The sequence below is a fragment of the Argentina anserina genome, chromosome 2 (assembly GCF_933775445.1).
Source record: "Argentina anserina chromosome 2, drPotAnse1.1, whole genome shotgun sequence".
NCBI classification, from domain to species: domain Eukaryota; kingdom Viridiplantae; phylum Streptophyta; class Magnoliopsida; order Rosales; family Rosaceae; genus Argentina; species Argentina anserina.
This window is the reverse complement of record NC_065873.1, coordinates 1,730,838-1,744,887: the sequence shown is the minus strand read 5'-3', so window position 1 is coordinate 1,744,887 and position 14,050 is coordinate 1,730,838. Positions and strand designations below refer to the sequence as shown.

The window sequence follows — 14,050 nt, the reverse complement described above, 5'->3', positions numbered from 1 at the left end:
TTTCTGGTGTTGATCAAAACTTAATTAAGGTTGAATCATTGTACCATTAATCACAAACTCGTCGGGACTCGGGACGTGCAGAGAACAAGGCATCTAACGATTCAGTGTGACTGTGTGAGCAAGCCTGTGATACAGGGAATTATATATTTAATTTCACAATAAATGTATTCAATGTGCGTAGGCCTATGGTGTAACTTCTCAGCACAAATACCACCTCAATCATAGTTGTCTTTTTTACAATCATAGTTAACTTCGGTAAATGTCCGAAAATCTTTAATAAATAATACCAAAGCACGAACAAATCTTCAAAATTTTCTCATCATCTCGTGCTCATGAAGGCATTCAATTAAAATTTCATTCTATTTGGACTCTGCATGACCATCCGAACATCCGGTCAACTTAAAAATAGAATTTATCCAGTATAAAACAGCATTGACCGGTCCCCTCGCAAATATAATTATGGATTCCGACTGCACAAGGTGACTCCAAATAATTACGTGGTCTAAGAGATGCAAAAGAATTTTAGCCTTTGCATCTTGGTAATAGGTTCATCTTTAATGCGTATTAGTGGTGTTTTCAGTTTTTACGATGTGGAAACGGTTAAACAAGATCCAAATTGAATGAAATTTTCACATGGTGCCTAAATATATATAACAAAAACATCAAACGGTGTGATTGATGTCTAGACATTGCCTCCATATAGTCGGTTCATAATGCGACACCTTTATATCTAATCTATTATAAATGTTATAATAGTTTAGTGGACAATCAGTGATCAACAACTTAATTTTATGGCATAGTCAATTGGACCGTCAGATGTGATCGCTTCATATTTTTAAGCACACTGTTAAAACTTCATTCAATTTGGACATCGTATCACCGTACTTATGACATATTATGGTCAATTTTTTCAAATTTTATTTATTCAATATAATTGTTTGTCGTCCACCCCTATCATGTCCACTATTTTAAATATATGACAAGTGTCTTTTATAATACTATAGTTATAAATTTGTTGAGAAAAAAAACACTTAACATTTACTTAGGGTGATGGGCATGAGGTAAGTATGATATGGGTGAGCGACAAATTTGCTTTTAATGGGTGTGAATAATCTTCTATATTTTACGTAGTGACTTGTAACTTCCCTATAAAATAAGTAATAATTTTTCTATTTTTTTATGTTTTAATTTTACAATTTATTTTTCTATCCCCTTAATTATTAAATATAATTTTAAATTAGCATATAGTGAAATGATATATATACGTAACTTTGACATGTTATTTAGTTCATAAAATGGATTTGAGTTATAAGAGTGTGATTAAATAAACTCTTACAAGGTGAGACGCATTGATGGTGGTTTAATACGGTGTATCAATTTCGTATTTCCCATAAAATCGAAAACCACAATCTCGGATTCTTGGCGCTCAGATGGGGTCTCATACTTTTGTCACATCGTTCAAAACCCATTCCACCTGTCCTTCCTTCTCCAACTTTCCAGACCACCCCAGCTCTCTCCATCCCCGTCTATCCAACTCCTATTGTACTTCTGATCACCAAACCATGTCTCCTCGTATTTCCCAGTCCACTGCTCAATCTCTCCAATGGCTTCCCTTTCCATCACTTCACCTTCCCACATACCTTCATGGCCTCCCAAGACCAAAAACATCAATACCCCATTTGGTAAAAAGGCCCATCACTTCTCTTTCACCAATTCATCTTCTTCCAAACCCATCTCAAGAAAACACCATTCCATTACATTTTCCATGAAAGATGGCCAATCTTCTTCTTCCTCTTCTTCAGTTGTAGTTTCTGAGAAGCCAAGTGATGATGACAGTCAAAAGGAGGGAGAAGAAGGTGAAAAGGGTGAAGAGAATAATGATGAGGAGAAAGAGAAACAGCAAGAAATGGATTGGAAGACAGATGAGGAGTTCAAGAGGTTCATGGGGAACCCCTCAATTGAAGCTGCAATAAAGTTGGAGAAGAAGAGGGCAGATAGGAAGCTTAAGGATCTTGATAGGGAAAGTAGTGATAACCCAATTGTAGAGCTGCTTAATAGAGCCTTAAGAGATAGTTTGGCTAGAGAGAAGGAGAGGTTGGAGAAAGCTGAAGAGACTTTCAAGGCTATTGACCTTAACAAGGTAACTTCTGTCCCTTGAAAATCCTTATGATGCATTACTTTTGCTATAATGTGGCTAGATTGTTTTTGTTTAGTAACTTATCAAGTTAAGTACCGACCTTGTGTTCTGGATTATTTGATATTGCAGTTAAAGAGTTGTTTTGGATTCGATACGTTTTTTCCAACTGATGTTCGGAGATTCGGAGATGGAGGCATTTTCATTGGAAACCTGAGGAGACCAATTGAAGAGGTCATGCCCAAATTGGAGAAAAAGCTGTCTGAGGTGGCGGGAAGGGAGGTTGTTTTATGGTTCATGGAGGAACAAACAAATGACATCACAAAACAGGTACTTGAGCCTGAGCTGAGATTGGCTTCTTTTCTAAATTATTCCTAAAATTCATTTTGTATATACGGATTTGATCTTGTACGTATCATATTGTCCTAAATGTTAGCCTATAAAGTTTTGGTGAATCATTCATGATATGCATATTGTGAGGTGTCAGTTCTAGTTACCACACAAAAACTAAATTGTATGGATGAAAAATTCATGGCAAGCCTTGCCTTGTTTGGGTAAAAGCATTCAACCAGCTTTATGGCTGTGTTTGCTTCAATTATAGTTTTGTCCTGAACTGATCTAAGCATGTTGTTACATGGTGATTGACTGATGATAATTTCAGTAGTTTGATGTAGCATGAACTGGTATATGGCCCTGATTTTGGGGTTTTCGAATTCTGCAACTTCTCACATTGTTTTCCTTCTGTAGTCATCCGGTCCTCCCCGTAGCATTGTGAGCCGAAATTTAAAGTTTTGATTATACTGACAGTTTTTGTTGGTTTTCTTTAAGGTCTGTATGGTGCAACCTAAAGCAGAAATAGATCTTCAATTTGAGTATACCAAGCTGAGCACTCCGTGGGGTTATGTTAGTGCAGTAGCATTGTGCGTTGCTACTTTTGGGACAATAGCTTTGATGAGTGGCTTCTTCCTTAAACCCGGTGCTACCTTTGATGACTACCTAGCTGATGTTGTGCCTCTCTTCGGTGGCTTCCTGTCTATTTTGGGAGTTTCTGAGGTATGTTACCAACTCATCATACATGGGTACTTGTCCATGATTAGTACAGTACATATTATTCGACAGCAGTCATAATTGATACTTTATATGATTATTTGACAGTACACCTGTTTCTGGAATGGGAAATGAAAATTTGTTATCAGAGGAGGGCTACAAAATTAGGTTTATAACTTTATGTTAGTGGTGTTTTTACTTAAACAAGTGGATAGTAATTAATCACAGTATACCAAAGTCATATAGCTAATAGGACAAATTCCATCCCTTTGTTCAGTTTTAAGAGGTAATGTACTACAATTGTCTATACGTGTATCGTTAATGATTGTTTGCTCTTCATTCTGACAAAGCTTGTGCTATGCATGCAGATAGCCACTAGAGTAACAGCAGCTCGTTACGGTGTGAAACTCAGCCCATCTTTTCTTGTGCCATCCAATTGGACGGGGTGTATAGGGGTGATGAATAACTATGAGTCGCTGCTTCCAAATAAGAAAGCTCTCTTTGATATTCCAGTGGCGCGCACAGCTAGTGCATATATTACATCACTGGTACTTGCAGTTGCTGCGTTTGTGGCTGATGGCAGTTTTAATGGGGGTGACAATGCATTGTAATTTCTTCTAACCTTCCTCAGAATGAAAAAGTTGTAATATCATTAAAATTAAATTTTATTTCTTTGGGTGCAACCTTACAAGTAAGCAATGGTGATGACAGTGCTTATTAAAGTATAGTTCATGCCTATCTTAATAGTGGTCTATAACCTTCACTATACTATGGCATCCTGTTCCTCACCCCACCCTTCATTATTTGGTTCTGACAATGATTCTTTTATTTCTTGGCAGGTATATAAGGCCTCAGTTCTTTTACAACAATCCACTGCTTTCATTTATCCAATTTGTTATTGGTCCTTATGCTGATGATCTTGGGAATGTGCTACCCAATGCAGTTGAAGGTGTTGGAGTTCCTGTTGATCCCCTTGCTTTTGCTGGACTTCTAGGTGAGTTCCTTGGCCTTCTAAATCATACAATTTTATTTACTCCCCAAATCAAAACTTCACTGTAAACATTATGTGGTAGTGGTCAGAAATTTGGGTATAACTGATAGTTGTTGTCCAGAATCTCAATTCTACTTAGCTCAGCTTCTGTTTATATTATCTGTACTTAATCTTAAGGATCAGTTGATAATCCTCTTTGGAACTTTCAATGCATACTAGCTTAAGTTGTGTAACTCCTTATTATCAGAATTAATGCAAATGACTTTAAGACTAGCTCTTTCCAAGGTCTAAGTCTGAACTTAAACCAATACAAATGATGAACAAGTTGAAAGGAAAATAGGAGACTAGGAACAAATTGGCCAAAAAATGGGGTTCTTGGGTATAAAATTACTTGTTCTGTTTCGGTTATTGACCTTCTTTGTTCTCCAATTATTGTGATAAAACGAATTTAACTGAAAGTCTTGGTTGTGGGGAAAGATGCAGTTATTTCATGCCAAGCCACTGTTGTCTAGGTGAATGTCTGGTTAGCAATTATCTAAGGCGGTCCTCAATTACAATTTACACAGAACCAGTATAGATAGAACTCTGAACCAGTTAGCAATAATCCTGCAGGTATGGTTGTGACTTCTCTGAACTTGTTACCCTGTGGAAGGCTCGAAGGAGGCCGCATTGCACAAGCTATGTTTGGAAGAAGCACTGCCACTCTGCTATCGTTTGCCACATCGCTTTTACTTGGTATCGGTGGCCTGAGTGGAAGTGTCCTTTGCTTGGCATGGGGATTATTTGCAACCTTCTTCCGGGGTGGAGAAGAAGTTCCTGCAAAAGATGAAATCACCCCTTTAGGTGATGACAGATTCGCTTGGGGTTGTGTCCTTGGCCTCATCTGTTTCCTCACTCTTTTCCCCAATGGAGGAGGAACATTCTCCAGCTCATTCTTCAATGCACCATTCTTCAGGGGTGATCTGTAAATAGTAAAAAAAAAACTGCAAGTTCATATGTTCTTGTATGTTAATGACTATTTCGACTCTCTCATTGTAAATGTAACATAGAAGAATGACGAAGAATGAAATAGCTCAGAGCATGATACTGTATTTAGTTCCAGGTTTGGTACAGTATGAAAGTTTGTTCGACTCAAGTATCCACCTCCCTTTCCAAGCCATAGTGAATGTAAGATTTACTATGACTTGAATAGCGTTGAGAATAGTAAATGTAAGATTCACTGTGGCTGAGAATATATATCTTTTAGAAATTCAGACAAGATTACCAGTAATAGCAATGTAATTACAAAACTTAATATCTTTGATTTTCCAAACAGTGATACACATGTTCTTTAACGGATTGTCTTTAGTGGTGCACGGTGTGTATTTTCATATGCAGTATAAACGACTTAAATTTGAGAAAATCATATAAATCGGTTGATGTATATGAGTTAAAAGTTCGAAGTTACCCCTAAATTGAATAACGTACAATGAATGTATTTTCACTGTGTAAATGGACTACAAAAAATCATGTAAACGACATCGAAGTATATAAGTGAAAAGTTTGAAATATACCCTCGAACGGAATAACGACTCATTAGACATTAAGCAGTAAACGACGTCGTCAGGAGGTTTATTTTTGTAATTATGGATCATTTCCATATAAATAGGAAAAAGATCAATTATTTGGCTCAGTGTTGACCACACACTGTCCTCTTCCCCAGTTCGAAATCCAAAACGAAAACCAGAGAATAGATTGAGAGAATCTGAGTTTTGATTAAAACCCTAACCTTTCTTAAGCAAAAAGCCATGAAGCTGAGACTACGTTCCACCGAGACCAAAGAGACGCCACTCATTTTCTATAGTTGAATGTGAACACCGAGCAGATTAGTCCAAGTGGAAGAAAGCAATACAAGCAGAATTAGACTCGTTAAAGAAGAGATAAGTTTACGAAAATGTTGAATTGACTCCGAGTGACGTCAAACTTATTGGACATAAAATGGGTCTTTGGTCATAACCTTACATAATGAAATGAACGAGGTCGTGCATTATAAAGCAAGACTCGTAGCGCAAGGATTTTCTCAATGACCTGGCATTGCTTATGAGACTTACTCTCTGATTATGGACATTATTACCTTCCACTACCTTACTAGTTTGGTAGTATCCAAAAGACTAAACATGTAACTAATGGATGTGGTTACAACTTATCTGTATGAGGATCTTGTCACAGATATATACATGAAGGTTCCATAGGGACTACATTACCTCCATCAAGTGCCTCCAAACCATGGAGTGTTCATGCAATCAGATTGTGTCGTTCGTTGTACGGGTTTAAACAATATAGAAGAATATGGTACAATCAGTTACACAAATACTTGACTGAAGGGGTTACATCAATGATGAACTATGCCCATGTGTGTTCATACGAAAAGACAAATTCCGGATTTGTCATCGTCGCCGTTTACGTTGATGACATGAACATTATTAGTAGTCCTAATGAAATTGAAACAAACCGTTGCTTATTTGAAGTCGGAATTTGAGATGCATGACAATATTTTGTCTCGGCCTTGAGCTTGTTCATAGGGCCGACGACATCTTGGTGCATTAGTTTAACTACATGCAAAAGATGCTTCGACATTTCAATATGGATCTATGCAGTCAATTGTCTACTCTTATGGTCGTTCGAAGTCTAGATATCAAGAAGGACCCATTCGGTCCTAAAGATGATGAAGAGGTTCTTGGTCCTAAAGTTTCATACCTTAGTGCAATTGGGGCACTATTGTATTTAGCTCAATGCATTAGACCAGACATATTTTTCACAGTGAACTTGTTAGCTAGATTAGTTTCGCACCTACACTAATCATTGGAATTGTGTCAAGCACTTGTTTCGGTACTTTAAAGAATCCATTAACATTGGATTGTTATACCCCTACAATAGAGAGACCACCGTGGCCAGCCCTCCTCACACCAGCGCTATCGTGCGCGGTGAAGCCATCGTCGGCAGCTACATCGTGGAGGCTGCACACGGTGCCGAGAGCAAGGTATCGTCTCATCTTGCTTCTTCCTCCAATGCAAAGACTCCAAACAACGTGTTAGTTGGTTATGTCGACGCATGGTACCTCTCGGACTCTCATAAGGTTTGTTCTCAAACTGGTTATGTTTTAGACCGTTGGGAATACGGCGATATCTTGGAAATTCACTAAGTAATCTCTTGTTGCTACTCGTCGAATCACGCAGAGATCGTAGTTTTCTATAAAGCATGTAAAGAATGTGTTTAGCTTAGCTCACTTGTTCATCATATTCGTAATTCTTGTGGATTAGGCTCTACAACTGATAAACTTACGTGCATTTATGAAAATAGCGCTAGTTGCATAGAGCATACTAAGTTGGGTTTCATCAAGAGAGACAACTAAGCATATCTCGCCTAAGTTCTTTTACAATGTGCAGCAACAAAAGTTCCTGAATGTCTAATGTTGCAGATTTATTCATCAAGTCTTTACTTAAATCTATTTTTGTGAAACATATGAAGAGCATTGATATGTGTCATTTGTCAGAACTTTAAGGTTTAGTAGACATCATGAGGAGTCTACATCACATATTAAGATATTAGTAGTTAGTGCATTATACTCTTTTTCTCATTCGATCAAACTTTTGTTTTGCTCAAGAGATTTTTGTTTTGATTGACAAGATTTTTACCAAGTTAACATCGTATATTCTATCCTTATGTTTGTCTTAACCTATTTAAGTTTCTATTTTGAAATATGTTTATATCTCTTATTAAATTAGGATTCCAGATCATTTGAGATTTTTTCTACTTAATGTCTATATATTCTATTTTATATTATTCAGTCAAGAAATAATTATTCTTCGAATTATTCTCACATCTATTGTATTCGACAAATATTAAGAACAAATTACAAAACTTAAAATCATACGGCAAAGTTCGAATTATGAACGCAAAAGTCTTACGAATCAAATGACGTCGTCAAGAGGGTTACTTTCGTAATTACGAATCATTTCCAGATAAATAGCAGAAAAAATCGAATCTTTGGCTCAGTCACCTCAGTGTTATCCACACACCGTCTTCTTCCCCAGTTCGAAATCCAAAACGAAAACCAGAGCAGATTGTTGAGAAAGCTTTAAGCTATGAAGCTGAGACTACGCTCCACCGAGACCAAAGAGACGCTCCGCCTCGAGGTGCCCAACCACTGCTCTCTCCTCCACCTCAAACAATCCCTCTCCCAATCCATCTCCGCCGCCCCCTCCTCCTCTCTCCGCCTCTCCCTCAACCGCCGCGACGAGCTCCTCCCCTCCTCCTCCGAAAACGACTCCCTCGCCTCCCTCGGCATCACCTCCGGCGACCTCATCTTCTACTCCCTAATTCCTCACACCTCAGTTTCCCCAATTCCCCAAACCCTAATTCGCGAAGGCTCTGCTTCCACGAGTGAAGCCATGGCTGAAGATCCGAGGTCGAATTCGGAGTTCCTAACCGGCGAAGGTGCGGCGTCCACGAGTCAGGAGGCCATGGCTGAAGCTCCGATGCCCGAAACCCTAATCGGAGAGGCCAGGCATGCGGTTTCGGACTCGCAAACCCTAATTGACGGAGGCGATTCGATTTCGGAAACCCTAAGCGGTGAAGCCTCATATTTTATGGAGATTGACGACGAATCCGGTGGCGGAGTGAGGAAGAAGTACTCGGTGCCGTTCTTCTTGAGGAGAGTAATGAGGGAGGAGCTAGCCGAGGATCGCAGCGATCACAAGCTGTTGGTGATTGCCTTACACGCCGTGCTTTCGGAGTCTCGATTCGTCAGGTTTGATTCTGTTTCCGGTGAGCTGAGTGATCGGTTTTGTCTCCCAAAGGAGTGGCCGGCGGTGGCGTATACGTTGTCGCTGTCGTATACATTGCCGGAGATTCTGCAGGCTCGTGGCGGCGGTAAGATGGAGGCTGTGGTGCTGAAGGTTCAGACTCTGGGGCAGTTTGTCAATGTGTATGGGTCTTTGGCCGCCGGCGGCGGCGGTGGAGGGCCTTATAGGGTGTCTTTGGATGTGAGGAGGTTCGCTCCGATGCTGGACTTTGTGTGGGGGTGCAGGAATGTGAGTGATGATGAGGTGTTTGTTCCGGAAGTCGAAATCTTTGAGTTTTGGAGGATTGTTAAGGATGGGATTACGTATCCGTTGCTGATTGATCTTTGCGAGAAGGCCGGTTTGCCAGAACCGGCCAGCTTCGTGTGCCTGCCGTTGGATCTCAAGATGAATATCTTGGAGAGGCTGTCTGGCGCCGACATTGCGAAAGTGGGGTGTGCTTGTAAGGAGCTACAGAATCTGGCGAATAATGACGAGCTGTGGAAGCAGAAGTTTGTGGAGGAGTTTGGGTCGGGAGGAGGAGGAGGAGGAGGAGGAGGAGTTGGTAATTGGAAGTTTCGGTTTGCTGGGAAGTGGGAGGATAGGGAGCGGCATAAGAAGGCAGTGGTGATGTGGAGAGATCATGTTAGGCCTGGTCAGTTCATCCCGATGAGGAGGGAGCCAATTCCATTTGTACCGGGTTTTCCTGGAATCATTAGGGATCCTCCAGGTTTTGGTGTCCCTGATCCTTTTGGACGACCACAGGTACCGTACCCACTTGGTGGTAGTCCTGTAATCTTTCGTCATGGGAGGAGGCGGAGGTTCTCTCCTGATTGCAACCTGGGAGGAGGATTTAGTGGATAGTCCAGTACTTTCTCCGTTGCTGAGCGCTGCAACTGAAGCTGCAGGTTCATCAGTTTTTGTTTTGTTTATACATAAGCATACCTGGATCTCTTAGTACAATTAAAATGACTGGTATAATGAATTTTAGTTCTTGTGTTGATGACCTTTAGGTCTTTGGATATAATATGAATCTGAGTTCTGTAATTACATTGTTGATGACTTTTTTGGTTTTGGATATAATATGTTTCTGAGTTTTGCAATTACACTACTAGTTCATGCATATAGAGGTTAAATCTTGTCTAAATTCTCACTGATATCTGTTCTGTTAATGCTGGCTGCAAGCATAATATTGTTTTTGTTCATTTACCTATATGCTTTATCATAATACACTTTGTTACTAGTAACCACAATATTGAATAAGAACCCGTTCTTGTCAGTTAGATGATGATATATACTGATACAGATCTCAGTCATGTGCCCACAGGTTGTAGAATATATTATATTACTAAAGAGAAATTTTACCAAATAAATTATGCATCTGACTAAATGAAGCGCAATTCTCACCTTTCTCCCAACTTTGTTTATCTTTAGCAGACAGTGTATCATCTATTTACATTGTTGAAGCCCCAAAAGAACTTTACTTTTGACAAGAGGGAAAAGTAAAACAAGAAATTCAGAACCATAACTGATGTTCATATTTGGGCTTAAAACATTATTTCCCTCTAGAATATTCTGAGTTTGTTATAATGTAAGTAAATGGCTCCCAAGGACATGCCTCAGTTCGGGTTGAACCTCCACTGAGAGATCATGTAAAATCTAAACATTTAGGATTCCCAATCAAAGAGACAAAGACAGTCCAGGACCTTCTCCGCTCTTGAATGCTGCAACTGAAGCTGCAGCTTCATCCATTCTTGTTTCATTTAAAGAAATAATAAGCATTGCTTGGATCTCTTGGTAGATTGAAGGAATGATAAGCTTTAGACTTTTAATTGTTGTCTTTGTTTATGTGGATATAGTTCTTGAGTTGATGGCCTATAGGTTTTGGATATGGATAATTCAGAGTTTATAATTACATTGTTGATGACCTTTGAATTTGGATATAATATGATTTCGAGTTTTGTAATTACATTGCCACTACTGGTTCTGAGTTTTGTTAAATCTTGCGTAAATTTATCTGTGATATCTGCTCTGTTAAAAGCTGGCTGCCAGCATAAGATAATATAGTTCGTTTACCTGAGGCAGATGAATAGTTGATATAGATCATACACATAGTTACTCCGAACCACAATTTCTGATAAGACTGCCCACATATTGTCGAACATGAAAATAAATTATATGCCATTGGGAAATTTTACCAAATGAATCTATTATTACATTGTTGAACCCCCAAAAGAACTATCTCAGAATCATTTATGATGTTCATGTTTGGAATTAAACACTCTTTCCCTCCTCTAGAGTGTAATGAGGGTGGGGTCCTCCAAGCTAATCTGCACTGAGCAATTAACACTGGATGCAGAAGTCAAATTGCATTTGAGTCTCCCAAATGAGCTATGAAACTTGTTACCCAATCAAACTATATTGGCCTTTTGCCTTTCTCTAGTCTCTACCTGATCTTAGGTGCCATAGATTAACTTGAACTGTGTTTAATTTCTCCATTTTCTTTACTGGGCCATCAATGTCAATCATATAAAATTGCACATCTTTTTACCAAAACTTCAAACAATTGGATATAATATTGAATCCGGTTGGGCATGTCAAAAGAAAAAAGGAATCTGTATTCTATAGTGATGCTATATAAAACCTCAGTATCCAACAATAGTTTGTCCTTTTGCTGCATTTGAACTAGGGAAACATCATTGTTGCTGGGACTTGGTGCCACAAATCTATACGTATCTATAACTTGGAGCTCAAATCCACATCAGCACCTGTGGAGATATATGACTTGGCGGACAAGATTCGTATGGCAGTATTGTTTCGTGGACTGATTGTCCACTTTCATCTTCATTTCTGAGCTGTATATATTGACTTGGAGCTGTTCTTTCTAAACACAGATACTAAACCAAACCAGAGAAATGGAGAAACAACAACAGAGAGTCTACAAAGCTCACTGTTTGGTCTTCACCTATCCTAGTCAAGGCCATATCAACCCTCTGCTCCAATTTTCCAAGCTTTTAGATCGCAAAGGAGTCAAAGTCACACTGGTCACTACTCGTTATATCTACAAAACAATGTACAGAGGATCAAGTTGCACTGCACTTGATACTATCTCACTGGAGACCATCTCCGATGGTTACGATGAGGAAGGCTGGAAGACACTGGGAATAAGTGTTCAGGCCTATTTGGACAGCTTTCGGAAAGCAGGGTCTCAGACTTTGGCTGAGCTCCTTCAGAAGCTATCATGCTCGGGGTGCCCGGTTGACTGTCTTGTTTATGATGCATTCATGCCTTGGCCTTTGGATATTGCTAAGAAGTTTGGAATACCTGGAGCTGTTTTCTTCACCCAGTCTTGTGCTGTTGACAACATCTACAATCATGTCAACAAGGGCCTTCTGAAACTTCCTCTTACTGACTCTGAGATTTCACTTCCTGGGATGCCACCACTTGAGCCGTCGGACTTGCCATCTTTTCTATCCGATTACGGGTCTTACCCAGCTTTCTTTGAACTTGTTATCGGTCAGTTCTGCAATGTCGACAAAGCCGATTGGGTCCTCTGCAACACTTTTTATGAGTTGGAAGAACAAGTAAGTGTTCGACACTGCTACACAAGTAACACAACCTTTCTATTCAACCATGGTCTCATTTGCTAATTTATCTTGGTGCTTTATATATAATCTGATGTTTTTGTCAGGGGTTTTGATTACCAGTCTATGTTTCAAAACCAGTTTGGTGTATAGCCAGGAAAGCAAACTAACTGTTGCATTTATCCTGCTTCATTGTTTTTGCTTCGTTTAGGTGGTGGATTGGATGGCAAAGTTTTGGCCGGTGAAGACCATTGGACCAACTATACCATCCAAGTACTTGGATAACCGACTTGAAGACGACAAAGATTATGGTGTCAACCTCTTTAAATCCGACAGTGATGCATGCATGAAATGGTTAAACCAACATCCAAAGAACTCTGTTGCTTACATCTCATTCGGCAGCGCTGCGAGACTTGGACAGGAGCAAATGGAGGAACTGGCATTGGGTTTGAAGATGAGCAAAGGCAAATTCTTGTGGGTGGTTAGAGAATCAGAAGCAGCTAAAGTACCAGAAAATTTCATCGAGGAGACAACTGAAAAGGGTTTGGTGGTTTCTTGGTGCTCCCAGCTGGAGGTTTTGGCTCATGAGGCTGTTGGGTGCTTCATCACACATTGTGGCTGGAACTCGACTTTGGAATCTCTGAGTTTGGGAGTACCTTTAGTGGGAATACCGCAATGGACTGACCAAAGCACCAATGCCAAGTACATTAGGGATGTGTGGAAAATAGGGATTAAAGCTCAACCTGATGAGGAAGGCATTGTAAGGCGAGCAGAAGTTGAGCATTGTATAAGTGAAATCATGGAGGGGCACAGAGGAAAAGAACTACGAAAGAATGCCATGAAATGGAAAGATTTGGCTCAAAAGGCAGTGGATGAAGGTGGAAGTTCCGACAAAAACATTGATGAATTCATCGAAACCTTGATCAAGCGTTAGTTTGTAAGTTCTCGACTGTTTCTCGCTGATGATTCCATTAGTTTGGTTTCATTTACGGCCTTTCTAGTTTAGAGAATAAGAACTGTTCTGTGATGAGAATTAACATGCATACTTGTGTACCACGTTGTGATGCTATAACTACAAATAAGTATTCAATGCGATCTTGGCTTTGCCCTTCCATAATGTAAACTTTTATTTTCTGTGCTTTGAGGATTGATTTCTGCTATGTTTTCCCAATGCAAAATAGATTGCTTTGTTCTATTTCAGATTGTAACGTGCATGTTTAACTATGAAAGCAAGTATTCACTGTTCAGTATATGTCCTCTTACTGGTCCAGTTTCAATCAATGGAAATAAACATTCACGGATTTACCTATATTTTTTTTGTCTCATGTTAAACATTCAAGTGATTCTACTTTTAAGCCCCACCAATGTCCAAAATAGTGAAATAAAGAGCCGTATTGAGATTTGGCTCGCATCATGACCGTTACGCTTTCGTGGACTGTTTGTGCTCTTCGTCTTGATTCTTTTGCAGTTATAT

At 39.5% G+C, this 14,050-nt stretch overlaps 3 protein-coding genes across 3 annotated transcripts; all 3 read left to right on the top strand.

Moving 5' to 3' along the window:
* Window positions 1-1,574: 1,574 nt before the first annotated feature.
* LOC126783696 (probable zinc metallopeptidase EGY3, chloroplastic) lies at window positions 1,575-5,323 on the top strand. Its single transcript, XM_050509212.1, has 6 exons — window positions 1,575-2,140; window positions 2,267-2,464; window positions 2,963-3,187; window positions 3,550-3,788; window positions 4,021-4,175; window positions 4,785-5,323. Exons 1-6 carry the CDS (start codon window positions 1,604-1,606, stop codon window positions 5,138-5,140), a joined length of 1,710 nt encoding a protein of 569 aa, XP_050365169.1. The 5' UTR covers window positions 1,575-1,603; the 3' UTR covers window positions 5,141-5,323.
* Window positions 5,324-8,229: 2,906 nt separating this feature from the next.
* LOC126783053 (F-box protein SKIP22-like) lies at window positions 8,230-10,091 on the top strand. The gene has a single exon (XM_050508436.1). It carries the CDS (start codon window positions 8,297-8,299, stop codon window positions 9,854-9,856), a length of 1,560 nt encoding a protein of 519 aa, XP_050364393.1. The 5' UTR covers window positions 8,230-8,296; the 3' UTR covers window positions 9,857-10,091.
* A 1,609-nt stretch (window positions 10,092-11,700) lies between these two features.
* On the top strand, window positions 11,701-13,810 carry LOC126783034 (mogroside IE synthase-like). Its single transcript, XM_050508415.1, has 2 exons — window positions 11,701-12,576; window positions 12,788-13,810. Exons 1-2 carry the CDS (start codon window positions 11,908-11,910, stop codon window positions 13,508-13,510), a joined length of 1,392 nt encoding a protein of 463 aa, XP_050364372.1. The 5' UTR covers window positions 11,701-11,907; the 3' UTR covers window positions 13,511-13,810.
* The last annotated feature ends 240 nt before the right edge of the window (window positions 13,811-14,050 follow it).

Coding starts and splice junctions, on each gene's coding strand:
- LOC126783696 (XM_050509212.1), top strand. CDS start 1,604: ATGGCTTCCCTTTCCATCACTTCACCTTCCCACATACCTTCATGGCCT. Junction 2,141..2,266: donor AGGCTATTGACCTTAACAAG/GTAACTTCTGTC, acceptor TTGATATTGCAG/TTAAAGAGTTGTTTTGGATT. Junction 3,188..3,549: donor CTATTTTGGGAGTTTCTGAG/GTATGTTACCAA, acceptor CTATGCATGCAG/ATAGCCACTAGAGTAACAGC.
- LOC126783053 (XM_050508436.1), top strand. CDS start 8,297: ATGAAGCTGAGACTACGCTCCACCGAGACCAAAGAGACGCTCCGCCTC.
- LOC126783034 (XM_050508415.1), top strand. CDS start 11,908: ATGGAGAAACAACAACAGAGAGTCTACAAAGCTCACTGTTTGGTCTTC. Junction 12,577..12,787: donor TTTATGAGTTGGAAGAACAA/GTAAGTGTTCGA, acceptor TGCTTCGTTTAG/GTGGTGGATTGGATGGCAAA.